The sequence below is a fragment of the Protomyctophum bolini genome, assembly GCF_963924005.1.
Source record: "Protomyctophum bolini genome assembly, chromosome: 13".
NCBI lineage: Eukaryota > Metazoa > Chordata > Actinopteri > Myctophiformes > Myctophidae > Protomyctophum > Protomyctophum bolini.
Window position 1 is genome coordinate 30,798,399 of NC_137874.1, and position 23,578 is coordinate 30,821,976.

Below are 23,578 nucleotides of genomic sequence, written 5' to 3' on the forward strand. Positions count from 1 at the left end.
CATATTGACACTGACCAAAGGTGAAAACCCAAGAACAGCCTCTGTGCTGTGAATTTGTTGCCTGATCATTACACTAACAAGATATGTGGTCAGTCAGGGCATAATCAGACCATGAAGGCGGTTACACAAATCTGAGTGGAAGTGGCCTTGGTGAGAGAGAAAGGATGCCATCAGAGGATCAGACACTAAAGTATAAATAATATCCATCACATGACTCACTGGATAATCCACATAGTTGAGCCTGTTTGCTAAGGCAATGTGGTTTCTGATGTGCTGACTGCTGAGTGGACCATTTCCAGGCAGAAATGCCAGGTGTCATTAACCTTAGATGATTGTTGGTACAATGTGGCTTCAGAACTCCTGAGTGGACTGGTTCAAGCAAGCAGTCAGTTGTCTCTTTAGCTTATGAATGGTGACAAGGTACACTTTCTAAGCTGCTGAGTGGGACATTTCAAACCAGCAGGGTCATTCGTCCTATTAGGCTGTTGTTATTGAGACTAATGGTGAGGTTGGAAATTATTGGGTGAGATGTGGATGATGTACGGTAATTGTAAGCTATCATGCCCTTGTGGTTCAACCAGATAATAATGTGTCCTACACAGGAACCGACTTCATCACAATGTCACAACTTGAACCGTAGGCCTAGGTGAAATAGTGACAAAATAGGATGTGGTGAAGGAGGATGTTTAATGTTTTTATTGTAGGTTTTTAATTTAATTTGTTGTAAATGTAAGGTAAATACCAGTGCTTATCATGCCTCTCTGAGAGGATAAGCCTGCATTCCCATGCAGGCTTTACCATAACTGTCACCAGTGACCCAATTAGAATGGTGTCGAGGTGCTTTAAAATGGATGGAGCAGCAATCCTAGTGTAAATAATGTCCCCATAGTCAGAGAGAAAAGTGACTTCAACAATAATTGACTTTTTACAGGATGCCGGCAAGCTTTGTTTCTATATAATTTGGTGACAAGATTGTGGATGTGAAATTTAAATGTCAATTTGTCATCTATAGCCAAATGCCAAGGTAGCCTAGCCTACGAAAAATTATTTCAAACACTTTTTAAATAACCTCCATAACATATTGAGCACCTTTATAATTACAATGTAAAACTTTGGGGAAACTGCAATATTTATGTGGTAGGTGTAAATTGAGGACAGCAACCATAGGTGACAGCAACGCTCTTTTCTTCTGCAAAAGTCACAACGAAGAAGAAATCGCAACCGCGGAAGTGACCTAACGGAACTAGATTCATGCATTCACGCATATGTCGAAATGAAAGCATAATCGACGTGTACAATTCATAGGTACAATCAGGGCTCTGGGGGCCTGGGGCTTTGAGACGTTTATTTTGGAGATTGTAAATCGGAAGTTGTAACGAATCACGTGCAACTTTACAGTAAAATGTGTTTATGGTTGTAGGAGGAACCGTACTGTATGTTACCACTTCTACTTATTTCTTTACGTTTTTAGATATCCAACTAACGGATGAATTAAAAGTATCTCATGGGGGGAAAGAATAAACAGCGAACGAAGGGAAATGTCCGGGTAAGTGAGTTAGACATACAGTAAAGTAGCCATTCAAGCTAGTTGTAGCTTATGCGTGTGTTTAGTAACTTTTTGACAGCAAGGGCTGCGTGTATTCAATTTCAAGTATTACTCGACAACAACAACATCACAACATATATGTCCGTTACTTCCAGCCGTCTAGCAGCGGTCGGGCGGCTGAGCTGCTGGCCCGGGAGAGCGGCGTGGTGCCGGGGTTCGTTGGCTTCGGCTCCTCGGTCACCACAGAGCCGGGCTATGTCCCTGCGGTCCACGGTGCAGAGGAGATAGACAACCTGGTAGATGCTGAGTTCCGTCTGGTCCTTAGGAAGCTCACAAAGAGAGACGCCGTCACCAGACTGAAGGTAAACTGAACTCGACTTACTATACTTCACATGTTTTTCCTCAGTTGACCGTATATGGATTTGATGGTATCATAAAACATGGTCCCACACACACACACACACACACACACACACACACACACACACACACACACACACACACACGTCTCATGATGATAATACAGGCCAGGTATGGTCCATTTGGTAAAAGTTGTGCACTACATTTCTACTCCGTTGCATTAATATAACCTGTCTGGTTTCTGTAGGCTGTTCAGGAGTTTGGTACCATGTGTCAGGAAAGAGATGCAGAGGTCGTCAAAGGTGTCCTCCCGTACTGGCCGAGGATATACTGCAAAATATCAGTGGTAAGATAGTCGCTGACAACAATTAAATAATTTGATGAAATAGACCAGATAAGATGTGTCATCATAGATGAGTTACATACTAAAAGCAAGCAAGAAAATGTAGCACCTACCTACTGTATATGGTAAAAAGCACACACTGAATAACATGGCTACAATCACTTTCGGTGAGTTTAATAAACATTGCGTTAAACCACCGGCGCAGGGTCCATGCGGGCCGTGGCCCAGTCAGTTTAGAGCTGGCCCTAGCCCTAGAATGGCTCTTGTTGTTTCATACAGTATATACAGTATTTCACATACATGAGCCATAGATCACCCTCCTTGATTTCTGATCGAACTTTAACATGTGCGGCCTAAATGTGATAAATGCTCCGTTTGTACTCACCCATTAAATAATTCCAAAGACGTGGAGAGAAAAATGGTCCTCTAGTTTTATATCCATGTGATACATGGATCAAAACGCGTATTTAGTGAATTATCTCCACTTTTTCAAGAGATGCACACGGACATCTTTCTCTCCGGGCGAGGGGGGCCGGAACAATCAATGAACTGATTTTACAAATATGTCCTGTTTACCGCAGACGTCATCAAAAAGTTTAGGTCACACAATTGGCAGGTGGTGTGATTAATTACCCAGCACCTATCGCAAAGCACCTGCCAATTGTGTGACCCAAACTTTTGTGTTTCCCTGGTCAATTGGTGATGACGTCTGCTGTAAACAGGACGTATTTGTAAAATCAGTTCATCGATTGTTCCGGCCCCCCTCGCCCGGAGAGAAAGATGTCCGTGTGCATCTCTTGAAAAAGTGGAGATAATTCACTAAATACACGTTTTGTGCAAGAACTTTCACATGGATATAAAACTAGAGGACCATTTTTCTCTCCACGTCTTTGGAATTATTTAATGGGTGAGTACAAACGGAGCATTTATCACATTTATGCCGCACATGTTTAATTTCTACCAGGACCTGGTGCAAGGGATCTATGCATGTGATACATGAAAATTATAATTATAAAAAGTATAATTAAATGATCACAGGCATTCTAGGTCTAAGCTGGCCCAGTCTAACTTCGATGAGAGTGGCGAAAAAACAAGAAAAACAACAAAAGATGCCTACTTTGGCAGCCCTTGCGCATCGGCAAAATCGTTCACACCTATCGGCCAGAGATGCGCCCCCCTGGCGATGCTAATTTGCCCAGTCAATCATTTGATCCACGCTAGGCGCATGTGTTAAACGGTCTTATGTCTTCCCATCAGGACCATGATCGACGTGTACGCGAGGCGAGTCACCAGGCATTTGAGCAGCTGGTGCTGAAAGTTCGCCGCAGCCTGGCTCCCTTTCTCAAGGGCATTATGGGCCACTGGGTGCTGGCCCAGTGCGACACCTACGGCCCAGCAGCCTCCGCTGCTTGCCAGGTCTTCCAAGCTGCATTCCCTCCAAGCAAACAGAGCGAGGCCTTCAGCTTCTGCCGGGACGAGATCCTCAATGTAAGTGAATGGTGGCAGTGATGCCAAGCATGGTCCTCGTCCTCATGAGTACAGTCAGTGGTTTAAACAGGATTTATTCAGGCACTGGAACCCTTGAATACTGAGTGAACCTCACAGTGCGTTTTAACAGCGGGTGAGCATCGGGCGACACATCGCCTAATCGCCCGTTAAAGCCAGAAAAAGATGAATTATTTATCGGGAGACGTTCCTCTGCCTACTTTTCGACTATCGGCCATTCGCCTGCTATCCGCGGTAGTCGCCGGTTCCCATAGACAAATAATGCACTTCCGGAAAATTCTTCTGTCTATCGCCCGCTGTTAAAACGCACTGTCAGGGTACCTCGTCGTAACCTTGAATATACTTAAAATTGAATGTGCTGGGACTAAGAATGGGCGATATGAAATTTCTGGTGGATAACAATATCCGATATAATTAATTGGTGTTATGGCAAATAACCGATAAACCGCTGTTGATATGATCTCATTCTGTATATATTAAAAAATCACACCCGTGTGAAGTGGTGCAACTCCGTGTGGGGGTCCCCGGGGAGGGGGGGGGGGGGTGGAGTTCCAGACCCACAGGAACGCACCCAGGGTGCCGTCCCGATTCCGGCGAGCCGCCCCGTGTCCGAAACGGTTGAGAAACAGTACAGTGACAGTACAGTACAGGGTACAGTAGAGTCTACTGTCTAACTCCATGTAGAGGTCCCCAACATCATAGAAAAGGACTAGTTGACAGTCATAGAACAGTCATTGGAACTCCATGTAGAGGTCCCCAACATCGCTTGGCAGCCTCTTTAGCTCGATACCTAGCCTCCTCGAAGGTTCTTACCTCACCATGAGAACATAAAATAAAATAAAAATCACTACAAATCACTAAAAAATCACTAAAAAATCTCGATACCTAGCCTCCTCGAAGGTTCTTACCTCACCATGAGAACATAAAATCATTATAAAATCATAAAGAAATCACCACAGAAGGCTTTTTCAGGCAAAAATAAATAAAATCAACATTATTATGAAATAAAATATCTGCTAATACCAATATATTATTTTGATATCTGTTTGATACTGATATTGCATTTTTAGGCTGATACCAATATGATGACGTATTAATTACCCATCCCAGATGGTTATTGTCCCAGATAGGGGTGGGCCATCCCTAGCTGGGACATACTGGTAGCTGACCAGATAATCCGTCTACCACACAATTATATGAGGATCCATCAGTAAATAAATACTTATACTACTAAGAGTATAACATCTCTATGTTGTTTCTTGCTGTTATGTTCCAGGTTCTTCAAGACACTTTGTTAAAGGAGACTGCAGACTCTCTGAGTGATCCTCAGTAAGTTTAGGTTTTTCTTGATTGTTTGTCCATGGTGAATTTGATTTTTTTTTACCTACGGTTTAGTTTATGTTTTTCTATTCATGCCAAGGAAGAGTACTACAGATGCAATATTTGCTTTGAGGATGTTGACAGAAGAGGTCAGAGGAGGCTGCATTGTATTTTTGTAGATCTGGAGAAAGCATATGATAGGGTGCCGAGAGAGGAACTGTGTTATGAGGAAGTCTGGAATGACAGAGGAGGTCAGTACACTTCTATAGAACATCCCACATTGACTGAAATAGATGCCTCAGGCACAAGGCACGTGCACTGCCATAAGTGGGTTCGAACCCTGAGAGACTCACCCAACCAAGGTGGTCTTTACATGAGAACGGTGTTCATAGAAAACGGCAAAATAAAGTATCGTTTGCTGGTGTCCCTTTAGACGAGAACGGTGTTTTCAGGAAGTGAAAACACCTTCCAGTCCAGAGTGGAAATCTTTGAGAACGCCGTTTCTCCCCTCTCCATGTAAACAGGCAAAACGTTGAATCCGCAAAACTTATGACATCATGGTAGAGGGCAGCACGGGTCCATCCGGAACCGAACACCTGAGACCCGAACCGAGAACCGAGCCGGTTCAGGTCCAAAATATTTGTCCCTCGGGCAGGTACGGATCCACTCCAAATTTCCACAGGTCTGGGTCGGATCGTCTGAAATGCAGTTACCCGAAATAACCGCGAGGATCCGAGATTTATATATTAAACCCTTCAACCTTAAAAATAGGTTTCAAAAATAGACATGCGTCCGTTGTAATTATTACATTCTAAAGTCCATATTGTCCATACGAGGGCTGGGTCTCGTCATGCACCTCGACATGAGCGAGAGCTCTCTTTCTCTCTTTTGCTTGCGCGCTCGCTCGCACACATGTCATGTTAAAGCATATAATATTGCAGAGAACATACTATGGGTCCGGATCTATATCGGATCGGATCAGCACCGTTTTGGTCGGACCGGTTCCAAACAGTAATCCTTCTTGGCTCCGTTTCGGACCGGATCCAAAACCTTCGGGTCCGGTTCTCGGATCTGGATCGGTTCGGTTATGATATCACCGGTTCTGTTTTGGACAGGACCCAAATTTATGGACCCGTGCTGCCCTCTACATCATGGCTCACAGCGCATATGTTTATTACATTGATGCAGAGCCATATATGATATAATGGAGTTCCTGAACAAGCCTCCCTCCTCGCCTACAAAGCGATGCTCATCAGCGATGGTGAATGTAAAACCATGATGTAAATAAAATGCCTTGTGATAGGGGGCAGTGTTAATGTAGCCTAATGTATTATAAAATATATAACCATCCCGTGGCGCGCTCTGCGCTCAATGCGTTAGTAGAAAGCAGGCTTTGAGTGACGGCCACAACCACGTTGTGTTCTAGAAGTGTCATTCAAAACCCTGATAGGGTTGCGTGAAGGGGGAGCTACCTGGTTCTTCTTCTTGTACGTGGGTGACTGGTCTATTTGGCAGCCCGTTACCGCCACCTAGCGACATAGCGTTTTCATAAAGTGTGCGTTCTTGTGTAAAGGGTCAATAAAAAATGAGAACGCAACAGGACTTTACCGTTTTATCTGGAGACCGTCGCCGTCTGAAAGAGGCGCAAGGCACTAGCCAAGAGGACATGAAGTTAGTTGGTGTGAGAGAAGAGGAGGCAGATGATTCGCTGTGGCTTCCCCTGAAGGGAAAACGAAACGAAAAGGACGAAAGTAAAAGTAGAAGTTCTATTGTAATTCTCTGTTGATTTGAATTCAGAGAAGGGCTGTTTAGGATACAACAATTTGGTCAAGTCTTTCTCAGCCTCTGTAATACGAGCTACATGTTTACAGATCCCACTGAGTTTTATTAAATGGAATATTCCTTCCCATTGTAACACATTATCCACCCCAAAGCATCATATTTTGCCACGTGAGCGAGTGCCCAGCAATGCAGCTAGGCATCACTGTCTGACAGCCTCAATTCCCTTTAGCGTCATGTTTAGGTGCTTGAGGAGGGTGGTACAATTCTATAGAACATTCCACATTGACTGAAATAGATGTCTCAGGCACAAGGCACGTGCACTGTCATAAGTGGGTTCGAACCCTGAGAGATGCACCCTGGACCGACCAACCAAGCGAATGGCCTACCCATCCAGGGTGTCCCGTTACTGCTGACCTGGTGTCATTTGAGTATTGCCAATAAGCAGAGAATTGGTTATGAATACAAAGAAGAGGAAGGGCTGCGTCGTCCGTGTGTTGCCGAAGGTTCGACAGTAGAATAACAAAGGAGATCAATATGCTCTGTTTCAGTGAAGTATAAAAAGCCTTTATAGTAATGGCATCAGCTAGGCAAAAAAGGTCCAATGGACATTGGACCCTGATGAAGGCTTGACAGCCGAAACACGTTTTTTTGCCTAGCTGATGCCATTACAATAAAGGCTTCACTGAAACCGAGTGCCTTGGATCTCCTTTGTTATTCCAGAGAATCGGTTATGTTCATTCCATCGTTATCAATATGATCTGTGAGAGGACACTCGGTATCATCAAAATGCACTTGATTAAGGGGCATGATGCCTTGGAGTGAAATCGGGTTACCCAATGACAAAATAACTTAATAACACTCAGATACGTATGCAGATTGTCATGAAACTTTGGTGAGAATGACCAGGAGACTGCCATAAAGTGTGCTGGCACAGTCATGTTAGTTTGTTTCATTGGCTGTTGTGCACTTTGCTTCCCTAAGCTAGACTATATTTGCTTCATACTGCAGTTTTTTTGTTTCCTCTTTTCTCCAGGGGTGTGCCAGAGGAGGAGAGAGAGGCTAAGTATCTCCGCATGCTGACCAGCGCTTTGCTTGGAGTGAAGAGACTGTTGTCCTTGCTGTCCCAAACAGACAGACAGGCCTTGGAAGAGAGACTGGCAAACTTGATCAGTCAAGGGAAGTTCTGGAAATATGGCAAACACAAGACGCCCCAGGTAAAACATATGGCTGTTGAGCAGCTTGCCCTCGATGCAAATGAGCTAAAGTTTCACCATTGATGTTGCAGTTGTTAATACACTGGCTCTAACACATTTTGCCTTAGACTTTGCTTGACTTTGCCAGATGACTCTCTGTAAAAAACAAACAAACAATTCGTTCTTTGGCAGGTGCGCGGGGCATTCTTCGAGGTGGTGTCAGCTCTGTGCCAGTACGCGCCGGGGCTAGTTCAGGCTGAAGCGGCACGAGCCTGTCCTGCTGTCCTCCTCAGTATTGACGACACGGACCCCATAGCACTGCCTCCAATCTGGGAGTCAGTGCTTCACATCGTCTCTACTGTCCCAGTAAGTGTTGACGACACAGACCCCATAGCACTGCCTCCAATCTGGGAGTCAATGCTTCACATTGTCTCTACTGTCCCAGTAAGTGTTGACGACACAGACCCCATAGCACTGCCTCCAATCTGGGAGTCAATGCTTCACATTGTCTCTACTGTCCCAGTAAGTGTTGACGACACAGACCCCATAGCACTGCCTCCAATCTGGGAGTCAGTGCTTCACATCGTCTCTACTGTCCCAGTAAGTGTTGACGACACAGACCCCATAGCACTGCCTCCAATCTGGGAGTCAGTGCTTCACATCGTCTCTACTGTCCCAGTAAGTGTTGACGACACAGACCCCATAGCACTGCCTCCAATCTGGGAGTCAGTGCTTCACATCGTCTCTACTGTCCCAGTAAGTGTTGACGACACAGACCCCATAGCACTGCCTCCAATCTGGGAGTCAGTGCTTCACATCGTCTCTACTGTCCCAGTAAGTGTTGACGACACAGACCCCATAGCACTGCCTCCAATCTGGGAGTCAATGCTTCACATTGTCTCTACTGTCCCAGTAAGCACTCGCTGAGTACTTTGTTTGTTTTGCCTTGTCTTGAAGTGAACACGTTGATGTTGTAATTTATTGTTGTTGATGCACCTTTTTATGGTGTGTAATGTGTATACTTGTTTCTGTTCTAGGTGTGCTGGACACATGTTAATGCCAGGAAGGGTTTTTTACCGAAACTCTGGAGTCTTCTGAAGGAGGGTGGGAAGGGCATGGCTACAGCTCTCCACCCCAACCTGATGCCTCTCATCAGCAAACTGCCCCAAGAGGTCACTGAGCCGGCTATAGACTTCTATACCACCTTCTTCACCGCACTCATACAAGGGTAAATGTATATGTTTTGCTTTTTGTGCTGTGTATGTGTGTGCACAATAGGACCATGTTTTTAGAACCTGAAAGAGTAAAAGAACCTAATGCAATAATCATCCCTTAAGTAGATTGATTATGTCAACCATCGCCAACATAATCAAACACTTATGGTTGTGCAATAAATGTATATTTAGTTATTTACTCTAATACACATTGGCTTATTGCACAGCAATAATAAACTGATGTGCCTGACTGTATGGTAGAGTATATATTGTGGTTTGTGTGTTTTTATTATAAAATCTATCTGCAATCCAATAATTTTTTAATGGGGAACACTAAGATTTTCCGTTGAATTGAATTATGTCTTTGGGTGTGAACTGAGAAAGAGAGAACTGCCATATGGCAATACATTAGATGTTGTTATTGCCATGACAGTGAAGAGTTTAGGAATGAGGCACTTGCACAGAGTTCCATTTGCGTCACTGAAGTAATGCCAATAAACTACACTGTCTCACCATGTAATATTGTGATTATACAACTGTTACTTATAACATTTATTAATGTTATTCAACAAACCTATACAAAAAATATATATATTTTGCTGAAACATAGAGTTTGTAAAGTACGGTACTTGTTATTTACAGACAGCATAGCAAAGCAACAATATGTTGGCTATGGCTAGACAGATTAACATCTTCACTACCATGGAAATGTATCAATATTTACATTTTTGTATCAATGGTGGTGTGATATTTACAGTGATTAGGTATATTTCATTTGTATCAGGTATCGTGATTTGATTTGAACACGACTGCAATGCCATCCATTGCATAACTGTATGTTTGTGTTTGTTTGTCAGTCTGTCTAGTGAGCGTGCGGTGGCCAGTCCATCAGAAAGTGCAGCAATAGTGAGTGCGACCATAGAGTGTCTGAGGTACTGTGTACTGCACAACACAGACAAGGAGGAGGAGCAGGAGAAAATACGGACCATGCTCATTTCCAAGCAGGTGAGACCAAATGCGTACAGTACTGTACGTGCTCAATCATCATTAGAAGAAATGACTGTTTAAGGGGGAAATTGTGCAACTGAATCTTGTATCAATAAAATGGGGGTTTGAATATCTTACAATTTGAATATGGTACATGTGCCATTTCATTTTTTTAAGCTGAGGTATATGCTTGAATGAAAAACAACTAAAAACTAAAAAAAAAAGTATATTCGATATAGATTCTACTATTGATACCAAAATAAAGAGTTGTGGTTACTGGCTTGATGTAGATTGTTTTGACTAGGCATTTTGAAATGCTTTGAAAAGCAGCTCAAACGCGCAAAAAATATTGATTTGTCTTTTCTCTCCCTGTAGCTCCTCCCACTATTGGACAGTGCTCTTGGAAGCACCTCCCTACAGAATGGTCCTCTCTTTCTATTGGTCACCGAAATGCTCGTCTCCTGGGAAAAGAGGGCAGGTTTACACGATGGCGACACATCAAATGAGGAAGTCTTCCTCAGACTTCTGGCAGACTTCTGGGAGGAACTTAGCTTTCTCTTTGTGCGTTACGTTGACACCGTAGAGGCAGAGCCGAAGGCTCTAGAAGGGGTGGCCACCTTGTTGCAGGTGAGCCATCATGCTGCGAATGTTAAATACATTTTTTGAAACTATATTCTTCTTCGTGTGGACATCGTCTGATGATGATGATGCAAAAAGGGCTTAGTTTTTCATATCGACAACAATGTATTGTTTCAAATATGCTGTATACTGTACCCCTATACACACACACATGTATTTTTTCCTCGGTTTCTCTGCCATGGCATTTTTACTCTCTTTTACTCTTTGTATGCACCAGAAATCTCAAGTTTATGTGTACAGATAATTTATTTGATTATCTAGAGTGCTGAGCAGTGAACCAGCAAACTGAACGGTATTTCGGATTCTTCCAGGTAATGCGTTATCCTGAGAGAGCAATCAGGAAAAAGCAGCTCCACAAGAGGAAATCTGTCAAGATCTGTTTCACTGAGCCGGATGACATGGAGAGGCCCGGAGCTGAGGAGGCCAGTGTCGAGAAACCTATCCAGCCGGCATCTGATCTTCTGGAGCCCCAGAGGGCAATGGTTTCTGTGAAGACCAGGCATCTGGAGGAGGTGGTGTGCCAGCAGGCACAGGTCTGCCTGGTATACGTTACCGACAACAATTCTGAGAGGCACCTGGTCTTCCTCTCCAAACTCCTGCGGTCTTTCCACACTCCAAGAGTCTTCACCGTAAGCCGAGCTTAATGTCAAAGATAAGGTTATGCTATATAATATAGCTTTGGTTGGGGTGTCTCTGATAAGAAATTATTTTAGATATTGTGTAAATAGTCCATCTAATTAAATCATGAGTGCATAATCTCATTTTTCCGATTCAACAACTGAAATGATTTTAACAGAATGAGACCATAACTGTTTTCAGACCTTAAATATCCAGGTAACATAATTTTCTCTCTACCACTCTTCAGATGCTGGTGAAATTGGAAGATGCGATTGCACATGAAGCAGCTGAGCAGAAGCCGGGAGAGGCAGAGACTCTGACGAACCCAGCGATGCAGTTCCTGCTGGAGCGGGTGGTCGTGTGGCTGGCGGAGGAAGGCCGAAGTGACACCAGTCACATCGTAGAGATGTTGTTCAGCTCGCTGTACTGCTGCAGCCGGCAAGAAACCACACGCATCCTCAACCACATCACCACGGTAACTGCAGGATTTTCAAGTCTCATGTTTTAATGTATTTTATTTATGTAGTTTAGTTTAGTTTATATATCAGTTGTGTTGTAGTGTACTGTATAATGAATTACTGTAGCTGTCGTTTCTAATGTAAATACTTCATTCCTCTTTCTAGATGGATCTACAGTGGGGTATTATCTTGCAGATCATACAAAGGGTAGGTGTGATTGTTTAGTTAATAATTGTTTTTCAGCTCATATATACAGTATATAATTGTGAGTGATATAAGTGATAAAAAATAAATAAAGTCTGCTCGGCTGTCTCACCCATCAGGCGTGTGCAGACACAGACACTCTTGAGAGCTGCAATGATTGGTTGAAGGGTTCAGTGTTGGGCGAGCGACTCCTTGGATTGGCTGAGGAGCTGTGCAAGGTGGGAGACAGCCAATCCAGCGCTGCCTCTTTCAGCAGCATCAGCAGCCACAGCTGGACTCTTATCAGCCTAGTGCTGTCTCAGCATCACAACAATGGTACAGCACGCACGCACGCACGCACGCACGCACGCACGCACGCACGCACGCAGCTGTTTAACTGTTCACTAAAACTGTTGGCTGGCTTTTTATATGGACAGAGCCTCTGATCGGGGAAGTCTACATGCAGAAGATCCTAGAGAAACTACATGCCACACTCTTGGAGAGCAAGAGTCTGTCAGACGCCGGCAACGTGGAGCCCCTGGTGTCGTTCATCTGTGACGTGGCCTCCACTTTCTTCTCGTCTGTTCGAGACTGCCTCCTGCTGGCGTCTGCTGAGGAGCTGCTATTCACCACCTTCCAACTCACAGCCCAGGATCAGACGCACACACACCTGTCTGGTGAGTGCACACACGGCACACACGCACACCATCATGGTCTGATATGATTTGGTTCGAAATTGAGAGAAATACAACTTTGGTAGTGCCTACCTCAATTTGAAACAAAACACACTTTTTTCTAATACTCGTACAGAAAGCTCATACCAGTCGCTACACAGTATCTCAAATCATGTGTTTAACCCATTCTGGGCGGGAACCCCTTTCGGTGTTTTAACTAAGCAAGCATTACTTTACTTACTTTAGCTATTTTTGAAAAATCGTGCAAATGCAGCACAAATCTTTGAATATATATTCTTTCAGAAGACTTTTCGACATCAGTCCTAAATGGTTTAACAATGTATTATTCAGATTTTTCATTGCCTTATCAAAGTTTGTGGGCGGGGCCCAATTTACAAAAACATGGCAAATAATATAAACACAGCATCCACTCTACCCAAAGTTTGAATCACACATTGAGGGACCTCTAAACCAGTGGTTCCCAAAGTGGGGTCCGGGGACCCCCAGGGGTACCTGAGGGAGTTCCAGGGGGGACCCATCTATTTTGTTCATGTTCATAAAGTGCTAAAGTGTTTAAAGCAGTGGTTCCCAAACTTTTTCATGTCAAGGACCCCCAAATTGACACTACTTAGCCCGTGGACCCCCATTTGAAAAGATATGCCAGGGACCCCCATAAGAGAAGACGTACACATTTAGACGTCTACATTTAGACGTCTGTATACATTTAGGCCAGTGGTTCCCAAAGTGGGGTCCGGGGACCCCCAGGGGTACCTGAGGGAGTTCCAGGGGGGACCCATCTATTTTGTTCATGTTCATAAAGTGCTAAAGTGTTTAAAGCATTGATTCCCAAACTTACATTTAGACGTCTACATTTAGACGTCTACATTTAGACGTCTGTATACATTTAAACCAGTGGTTCCCAAAGTGGGGTCCGGGGACCCCCAGGGGTACCTGAGGGAGTTCCAGGGGGGACCCATCTATTTTGTTCATGTTCATAAAGTGCTAAAGTGTTTAAAGCAGTGGTTCCCAAACTTACATTTAGACGTCTACATTTAGACGTCTACATTTAGACGTATACATTTAGACGTCTACATTTAGACAGTGTCCCCCTGAGTGCACTCAGGGGCACACTGGGGAGGCACTGGGAAGGCACTCGGGGGGGCACACTGGGGAGGCACTGGGGAGGCACTGGGGAGACACTGGGGAGGCACTGGGGAGGCACTGGGAAGGCACTCAGGGGGACACTGTCTAAATGTAGACGTCTAAATGTAGACGTCTAAATGTAAGTTTGGGAACCACTGCTTTAAACACTTTAGCACTTTATGAACATGAACAAAATAGATGGGTCCCCCCTGGAACTCCCTCAGGTACCCCTGGGGGTCCCCGGACCCCACTTTGGGAACCACTGGTCTAAATGTATACAGACGTCTAAATGTAGACGTCTAAATGTAAGTTTGGGAACCACTGCTTTAAACACTTTAGCACTTTATGAACATGAACAAAATAGATGGGTCCCCCCTGGAACTCCCTCAGGTACCCCTGGGGGTCCCCGGACCCCACTTTGGGAACCACTGCTCTAAACAACACATCAACATTTTCTTCAACCAGATTTTGAACAAATTATCTTGTGAGTCATGTGCCAATGAGTGTCAACAGGGTTTTGGCTTGTATTATTTGGTAACAATCCTCGTGAAGGTTGGATAGCTAATTGTTTGGACCTTGTTTGGACAGACTCCCTTTTAGGAAAGCTGAGGAAAGTGTGTGTGACTGGAGTCCAGTCATTGGTCCATCACTCTGGGAGTAAGATCAGGGAAGGAGGCTTCCTGTATAGCACCGCGCTCTGGGTCAAGAACCAGCTACTCACAGACTTTCTGGACATCAAGAGGTAAGAACCAGCTACTCACAGCCTTTCTGGACATCAAGAGGTAAGACCTTTACCTCATGATGTTACAGATTGTGTGGAACCACGTGTTTCCTTTAGCAGAAGCTCTTATCCATAGCATTACGACGTGAATGATCTGAATAAGCATTTCTACTCTGGAAGGGGCGCAGCTTCCCTTTCCAGCACGCAGCTACAAGCTACTGAAATCAATCAAATCAAGTACTCAACCATATTCATGACGTAAATGACACATTATGACGTAAATGTTCCCTTCCCCCTAAAGAGACAAATTATAGTCTAGTTTAAAAATGTGTAAAATCATGATTATTATGCAGTAGTATTATACAGCCCTTGCACACAGAATCCAAAGCATTTTGTTTTCATTACACATTTGAAAAACCACAGGAATCAATCTGGGTTTGTTTGGAAAGAATGCCGAGTCCTAGCGCCCAAGGATATTTAAATTTATTTTATGTTTCTCAAAACAATATTAACCCGGCCTGGTGGAGATTTGGAGGATTGCACTTTTCTAGTATGTAACGTTTTGTTTTTATTGTGTGTTCAAAAGGGCCTTAAAATAACTTGACAGAATAGTGTTAATTAGTGAATAACTTATAAAACCTTAACCATGAAATTGGCCCATATTGCTCCAAGCCTAGAAATGAACTTTTCAACATTAAATCTTTGCAAACCTTCTAACTTTGTCCAAATGTCTATGTTCAATTACAGTTTTTCACTGTCACAAAAGAAATAAACCTTAGTTAGGGAAGGCTCGTTTTTTATAAAGAAATACCGCAGATAAGTGGTGCACAGTTGAGTCAGAGTAATGATCATTTTGTTGATACTGGTGGCTCATTATGCATGAAGCATCAAAACTCAAACATTTCATCCTTACAAGCAAGTAAGAGCAAACCTCCGCCAGCAGTGTACTGTACAATAACCAAACGATGATATTTGTGGACTACATTACTGGCACTCCGCCTCCAGAGATTTTATTTCTCACCTCATCCTCCACAATGACATGTAGCACAAAGCCTTGTATATGAGAAGTGCAAATGTGCAATGGAGGCTGTAATTACCTTTTTTAAGCAAAGTCCTGACTTAGAGAGGCGTGAAACAAGTTTTTATTTTTCTTAACACCTACCTGTGTCTGTCTGTTCTGCTAGCTGAAGTGGAATTTTCATTTCAGCATTGCCATTTCCTACGCATAGCTCCTTTTATTGATCAATTGTCCTCCTCTTAATACAATATCATTAGTGCCAGCACTGTAGATGTGAGGCCAAATTATGAATGATTGTCTTGTTGTTTTAAATCCGCCGTTAATTTAAGTATTTTCCCCTCTACATCAGATTTATGTTATTCAAGAATGCCAAATTATAACACAATTTTCACATTATTTGAGTTTCCAGCATTTAAAATAATCTGTTGTCCTGTCTTTGAGACTCATTCTAGTCCAATCCAAACCAACTTTATTTAGAAAGTATATTTAAAAACAACAGTTCCGACTAAAGTTCTGTACAGTCAATAAATAAATTAACAGCAATACAATACAAATACAATGTACAGTATGTGTACAGCTCTCAAACTAGGCTAAAAGCCAAATTATAAAAAGGGTTTTAGGGTGGGGGGGGGGGGTCGACCATACCACACCACATAAAGCTGCCTGTGCACTGTTCCATTGTTAACAATCTTATCCACCTGGCCCGTGATTCTCTCCCAGTCTGCAGGTTCTTGTTTTGGCCGTACAGAATCTGGTGGAGACTCTCAACTCGGTCTGTCACCAGGACTCCCCCCTCCTCATCCACTTCCTCTCCCTCCTGACCCCCAATCAATTAGAATGGACTAGAATCAGACAAGCTCTACCCACTCAGGTGAGCCAGCCACATAAAGCCAGCAGTTGCAGTTGTGGGTACGGTATTGTATTTGTCCTCTACACATTTAAAACGTTTTTAGAACCTCTTTCTACTGAGTGTGCTGTATATTTTCCAGGAGTGAATACAGTTCTAGTTTGGTCAACCCAGTGAAGATTTTAGCCTGATATTGTTTACAAACAAATCTATAATGAGATACCAGTGAAAATGTATATCCTACTTATCCTTTCAGTCAGGTGTGTTAAGAACATAATGCAATACAATCACGTCAAAGTAGTTATCTTTGGTTAGGATTATAACTTGATATATAACTTTATCTTTATCTTGTCACTGCTTGTTCTCCACTGTCCAGTGGGTGAAGAGTCCCTTACTGCATGGCCGTCTGTGGATGGTTAGCGACTATCCCTGTATGGACGTGTGGAAGTTCAAGGTGTCCTCAAGGTTGCCAGCCCACCTGTCTGCCTGTGCCCTGTTAGGAAGAGTGGTCCACACTGCTGCGACAGTGCCACGAGACCAGGAGGAGACGGCTTTTTCCTCCTCCTCCTCACACCTACCAAACCTCAAATTCACTGGTGAGCTAACTTTCATAATGTAGTGCGGTCGGTTCCAAGATGGTGGAACGCTAGTTGTTGGTAATGATGCAAGTCAGGAACGATGCAAGTTGGAAATGCACGCCCCCGCCCAGTTATGCATTGCATACCCATTGTCGGAATACCTTTTGTGTCCATTATATGTAGTTTCGTATCAGGCATGCCCAAATATAGTGGTCTCATGGATTAAAGTTCTCTGTCGCCACGACTGATTTCAGTCATTTGGATTCCATAGAAGTCAGCATGTCTTCTATAGAAGTGTGTCCAACACATCACAGCCTATTTTTGGTTATTAGTTATTTCAGTCTTCCAGAAAACCCTAATGATCTCAGATATTTCATAACCACAATCGTTAACGCCTCAATCTGCGATTTCTTCAACTGGCAGTGGTTAGACGTATGGCTACCAAAACATCATACATATTGTGTTCAGTGTGTGGGACACACAGCGCTTGTGGTGGCTCCTTTCACACTGTTTCACAAATTACATATTAGCACTTGGCCTAGCAACATTTTTCTGTTTTATTTAGCTTTTATCCATGTGGTTTTACTGGTGGTTCTACACCATGTAATGTGTATCTGTCTGTGATTGTGTTGCAGTTGCAGAGCTGTTGTATGCAGTGCAGTGGTGTAAGGAGATGGAATGCAGTCCTGCTGTTGTGGCTGACTATCACAACCTGCTGGCTGACTGGGAGCTGCCAACGGCACTCCTCCACCAGGTTACAACTAAAGAGCTTCTGGAGACACTCTACACAAGGTAATAATAATTAACCTGATCACATTATAATAATATGATCCCCACTCCTCGGGGGTATTTTAGTCAGGAGGCACAGATGTCAACAAGACGTGCGGTGGCATGCGGAACTAATGTGACGTGACGTCAGCAGGTCTGAAAAATTATGCTGGTCGTTGGAGTAATAACAATTTCTCGTTCTCTACAAATACTAAAAGGGATAGTATCGTCAAAATATATTTTGATACATTAGGTCTAATATCATTGGGTTACAATGGGGAGCATGCCCCCAAAAGGGGGTGCTTTGGCGGTGACGCACTTGCCGGTCTGGTCACGGTGTGTGCTGTCTGCTTTTTAGACAGACATGTCATGTTTGTACCTAAGGCCAGGTGAGCATTATCTGACCCCCTGTCTGCTAGTTTTCCATCCTACAGGGAAGTTGATTGCATTCACCTGAGGCTGGGGCCCATCTCAGTCTGTCTAATCAGGCACTTGCCAGGCGAATAAGTTCCCTGTAGGATAGAAAACCAGAGTTGAAGAACCTTGCCCAAGGCTAGCTTGTAGCAGAGTAGGAAGTCACCTGTCTCAGGTGGAAACTTTGGGGTAGCAGAGGAATCGAGTAACACTTTATCTCTGTGGCATATTTCAATATTTCATACACAATGTCCTACACAATAATACATCTCAGGGGGCGGACTAATAACGGACTAATAGACTAATGCTACACACATAGTCAGCTCTCACTTCACACAAGTGTGATGTTTCCCCCTGAAATTACATCATAGGCCAGCCAAGTCTATGGACTTTTAATGTTTGTTTAGAGCCTATGTATTAATTCCCCATCCCAAACCAACTCTATGGACGCAGTAAATGACAACGTAAGACGTCATCTCGCTGATATATACATCTTGTAATACATTTATTTCATTTTTCATATTTCGCGGACATGAGAACATCAACATGCCCCCAAAAATCTGGATGCCTTATTAGTGTAGTTGCCTCACAGGGCAACCAAACTATAGCAATTGCCCGACTTTATTTATAGAGCAACCCCAACAAGTTTTATTATTCCGCCCCTTGTGATGTCATGTGGGTCAATACATTATCATCATTATACATTATCATCATACTGTACGTCAACACACACGCTTTTTTAATTATTATTATTTTATAACTTTTTTGTCTGAATTGTATATGATATAATTTCCCTCTAGGTCACTGGAAGACGGTGGTCTGTGGTCTCTGACCCTGGACAGCTGCATTCAGACCAGTGATCTGGCTAACACAGACAATAACTCCTTCAGAATGCTGTATGGCAGTGCAGACAGGTAATGGAGATTGTACAGAATATGAAGAGATAATAATGAAATATAGAGAATATGCTTACATGTAGGCAAGGTGGTGTGCTGTGACCTAAACACCCAATGGCGATCACCGCTTTGTCTAGTAGTGGGTTATTGGCTACCCTTGCCTTGTTCCATTATAACTTACATAATCTGAATGCTTCTTAAAAGATGGTAATTGCATTTCTTCTCTACTAGCTAGAACAGAGAAGGAAAGGAGAGTATGGATGAAGGGGGTAAAGTTATGTGTAATGCAGATACGTTGAGCCTGATTCGAACCTGTGACATGGCAACTTGCACGACACAGCACTGACTGGTTGTTCCACCAGGGTGGGGCAGGGGGTGTCTTGACTGAGTAAAAGAATGCTCATGTTTGTTGAATACTTCATAATGGTCTGATGATTGTTGAATACTTCATAATGGTCTGAAGTTATCTCAAAATGAGTTAAACACAAGTTGCCTGTGTTGTGTTCCATTTCTCAGTTTATTCCCAGTCTCCCAGAGCACATTGAGCACACTGCAGGTGCTCTGTCCTGCCATGACCGACGAGGAGAGAGACACTCTCATAGCCCTGGCCACTGCTGGAATAATCAACTGGCAGGAGACCGATAGTAAGACTGCACGCACGCACGCACGCACGCATGCATGCACACCACACACACACACACACACACACACACACACACACACACACACACACACACACACACACACACACACATTCATATGCTATATTTGTATTACCTAAAAACAGTGGTCTTGCTTTACGCACGTTTGCACTTTCACTTTACCATTATAGTCCGGGAGCTAGGCCCAGCCCTCATACTATTTTTTGCTACCTTTTTTACCAGCAGCTTCGAAGAAGTTGCTGCTTAGTGTTTACCCTTGTATTCTTTCCTAAAAAGTCGTCGTATTTTTTCCTAAAAGTCGGGCTGTTTCTGAACCTTCATGACTTCCTATGACTGTACATATCGTAGGTGTGTGTGGGTGTCTGTCCGTAGCTATGACTTCCTATGACTGTACGTACTGTATCCTAGGTGTGTGTGGGTGTCTGTCCGTACTGCTGTGCTGTCTGGAGGCACAGACACCCGTACAGGAGGAGATTCTGCAGGCTATACTGGCTACCATGATGCAATGGAGGAGCTGCAAGGAGGACTGGTTCCTCTTTAGCAGGTAACAAATGAATGCCCACATACCACATGCCTTCTTAGATTCATATGAGCTCATTCATTTTTTCCACAAGACTATTGTTGCTAGGGGATGTATGATAAGTAGCAAGAAGCAGCCAATTTTACACATGTGTATAAACAAATGCAAGACAAACACTAATACTAACAATACTTAAGTGAGTCACTGACCAAATGAATACTATATATGTATGTGTGTGTGTGTGTGTGTGTGTGTGTGTGTGTGTGCGTGTGTGTGTGTGTGTGTGTATATATATATATATATATATATATATATATATATATATATATATATATATATATATATATAGTGTATATATATATATATAAATTATTTTCTTTATATTTACTTTTCACTTATAATGACATGCTCAAAATTAGGATAAATGTTTTTGGTAAATGATATATATATATATTGTATATTATTTTTTATAATTGAATCGATTAGTTTGGTTAAACGCTATATGTTGATCATAAATATCATATCATGATGTCTTTAAATGACTCTGTTCCTGGGCTGTGTCGTTGAATACAGTATCTATTCATGGGCTGATTTAGAACTGGTACACAGGGTGAAGGCAGCAGTCTGCCTGGTGGAATACAAAACTAGCTGTAGTGTGTGTGGGTCCCTGGAACACTGTCGTCTCGTGTGTTTGATTGGTCTTGTTTCTATTTCAGTGACCTGTCTAAAGCATCTTCAGCCCAGCTCATTCTCACTGTGGAGATGATGCGTTTCCTTTCATGGCTGGTGACTCATTCTCCCACAGTTCTCGGGGCCAGCCAGTGGGACTTTTTACTTTGCTCTATGCTAGCCTGGCTGGAGGTATGATATGAAAAAAAACAACACAATTTTTTATTTTTTATTAAGGGAGGGTGTGTGAGTCCAGAGAGTTGCAGTTAATCAGGGGACAACATGTCACCCTGAACCCCCAGTTTTTATTATACAGTAATATCTATAAACCATAGCTTTAATTTAGTTTTAACGTTTCATCAATATCCAAGTCTCAACCAATATAATGCTACATCAGTTAATTTATCCACCCTTGAGTCACTCCTTTCCTGTCACACATTCAGACTGCCAGTGAGAATGTTAGCAGTTTTTGGAACCCATGGGTGCAGCTCTTTGCGTGTGAGGATGCCGCGCTGATTGTGAACCTGAATGGGTTCTTTGCGGCCCCCCCTGCAGACGTCCTGGACAAACTACCAGCAGAACTGAAAGGAGAATGGACGGACTTCTTCATAGAGGGAATCTACAACCTATTGCTGCCTCTGCCTGTCAGAATATCCGGTATGTCGGAAGTGTGTGTGCAGAAGTTTTAAAAGCTTTGGTTTTTGTGACGCCCTGCAAGAAAGCTAATGAAGAGGCTGAAGTTGAGAAGTTTAGTAGGGGTTTGACTTTTTCTGACAATCATGTTTGCACACATTTAAACTAGAATATAATTAATTTGAATTAGTTAAATTATTCCAGCATTACTGTCCTGATTGTCCTCTACCCATCCCCCATTTCACTGGTGCAAAAAAAGTGGTGGTACTGTCATATACCGTACATGTTCTTACTGAGTCAGCAAATAGCCTTATCAAAAATGTTGCTGTAAGCCTGTAATCTAACCAAATGCTTCCAGTGGTGAGTATTATCTACTGTATCTGTTCAGCAGCACAGCTTGGCTCATTAAGTTTCAATTGTTTGACGTTAGTGGTAAGAACACTATTCTTTCTATTGTTGATTCTCAAGGCAGTCTCCCCTTTCAACACTGCATGCAATAAAATGTCTCAATAAAATAGCTGTCTCCTACAGTAGTGCCAGGTTAGGAATGTTTGGGTACTGGTTTAATCCAAAAGGTTGCAAATACTGAGTCAACCTTCAAAAGTAGCGTCATGTGATTAGCTATATTAATTTGACATGGCTTGTGTCTCCGGTTTCCACGGTAATCATTCCTCTCACCTGGCACCAATCAAGCCTTTAGACAACAGATGAAATGATTACAAATAGAACATTTTTTGTTTCTTTTCTTTTTTTAATTTTATATTAAGGAAGTTATAGTTCACCAGGTTCAAACTAAATTTAAATTTTGATCAAAGTTGTCTGCCTTGTGTTCAATGAATGACTGTTTTGTGGTCATCTGTGGGTTTACTGGGGAACTCTTATGCTTCAATGTGTGTAACTCTAAAGTGTGTGCCAGGGTTTCACTGTATGTACAAGCATTCTGTGCGTCCTCAATAAGAGTTTACAAATGAAAGAACCACCCAGGCCAGGGGTGAGATTTAACAGGTCTGGTGTCCCCTTTTTGACCATTTCATTTTCCTCTTATTGCAGACACTTTCAACGAGCCAGATGACCCCCTGTTCCCATTGGCTGTTCTGCGGTCAGTGGGTGTGGCTCTGACGTACATTCCCGTGCAGCAGCTGAGCCAGAACTCTCTGCCGGCCCGGTTCATAGCAGACCAGAAGACCAACCTGCCAGAGTCCCTCCAGACACTTCTCAACACACTCTCCCCTCTACTGCTGTTCAAGGCTAGACCTCTGCAGATCACAGTCTACCACCTAATGGACAAGTTAGTGTGTGTGTGTGTGTGTACTACAGCACGTACTGTGGTTTAATATCTTCACTACGTTTTTTCAAAATAAGACAGACAGAAAAAGAAAAAAAATTGACAAGAAAATCTCAATGAGTCATTACATTACCATAAGTTACACTGCTAGATTGTGTAAAGAGTGGAGGACTATATATTCAGTGTGACATAATGACATTTGAGCAAGGTGTTTGAATTGGCCATCATATCTTAACGAATTGTCTCCATATGTACTATACAAGTAAGTTCAGTTAACCAGGTCTTACTCTTGAAGTGAGGTACTTCATCTGATTTCCAGAGTCTTAGAATCACTTTTTTTGCAATACCATACATCATTGTATTTTGTTCAGAAACATTGTGATTTGACAGTATTTGAGAAGAACCAAAAAGTGTGCAGTAATAGGCGTCTCCTTGTCTCCAGCTCTTCAGTAAGAAGAGCCCTAACGCAATGTTAAACCCTTGTCATGAAAATCAGGATAATGCCTCAGCTGCCGGAGTGTGATGGAGAAGGAGATGTCAGCAAGACTGACGACGACACAGAGGAACCATGCCTGTAAGTCAGAGGGAGGCCCATTACGGA

The 23,578-nt window shown here is 43.0% G+C and overlaps 1 protein-coding gene across 1 annotated transcript in view; it reads left to right on the plus strand.

The window, feature by feature from the left end:
- The first annotated feature begins 1,371 nt into the window (after positions 1-1,371).
- ltn1 (listerin E3 ubiquitin protein ligase 1) overlaps positions 1,372-23,578 on the plus strand; it is a 30,413-nt gene continuing 8,206 nt past the window's right edge. The window contains exons 1-26 of the mRNA XM_080780143.1: positions 1,372-1,546; positions 1,702-1,908; positions 2,154-2,252; positions 3,507-3,737; positions 5,032-5,084; positions 7,891-8,071; positions 8,243-8,416; positions 9,088-9,278; positions 10,122-10,269; positions 10,627-10,878; positions 11,202-11,519; positions 11,756-11,983; positions 12,132-12,173; positions 12,290-12,485; positions 12,587-12,826; positions 14,555-14,708; positions 16,426-16,576; positions 16,929-17,148; positions 17,766-17,922; positions 19,113-19,226; positions 19,725-19,852; positions 20,279-20,414; positions 21,107-21,251; positions 21,503-21,716; positions 22,743-22,980; positions 23,474-23,551. Coding sequence (XP_080636269.1) covers positions 1,505-1,546; positions 1,702-1,908; positions 2,154-2,252; positions 3,507-3,737; positions 5,032-5,084; positions 7,891-8,071; positions 8,243-8,416; positions 9,088-9,278; positions 10,122-10,269; positions 10,627-10,878; positions 11,202-11,519; positions 11,756-11,983; positions 12,132-12,173; positions 12,290-12,485; positions 12,587-12,826; positions 14,555-14,708; positions 16,426-16,576; positions 16,929-17,148; positions 17,766-17,922; positions 19,113-19,226; positions 19,725-19,852; positions 20,279-20,414; positions 21,107-21,251; positions 21,503-21,716; positions 22,743-22,980; positions 23,474-23,551 — 4,337 coding nt within the window. The 5' untranslated portion in view covers positions 1,372-1,504. The remainder of the gene's footprint in view (positions 1,547-1,701; positions 1,909-2,153; positions 2,253-3,506; positions 3,738-5,031; positions 5,085-7,890; positions 8,072-8,242; positions 8,417-9,087; positions 9,279-10,121; positions 10,270-10,626; positions 10,879-11,201; positions 11,520-11,755; positions 11,984-12,131; positions 12,174-12,289; positions 12,486-12,586; positions 12,827-14,554; positions 14,709-16,425; positions 16,577-16,928; positions 17,149-17,765; positions 17,923-19,112; positions 19,227-19,724; positions 19,853-20,278; positions 20,415-21,106; positions 21,252-21,502; positions 21,717-22,742; positions 22,981-23,473; positions 23,552-23,578) is intronic.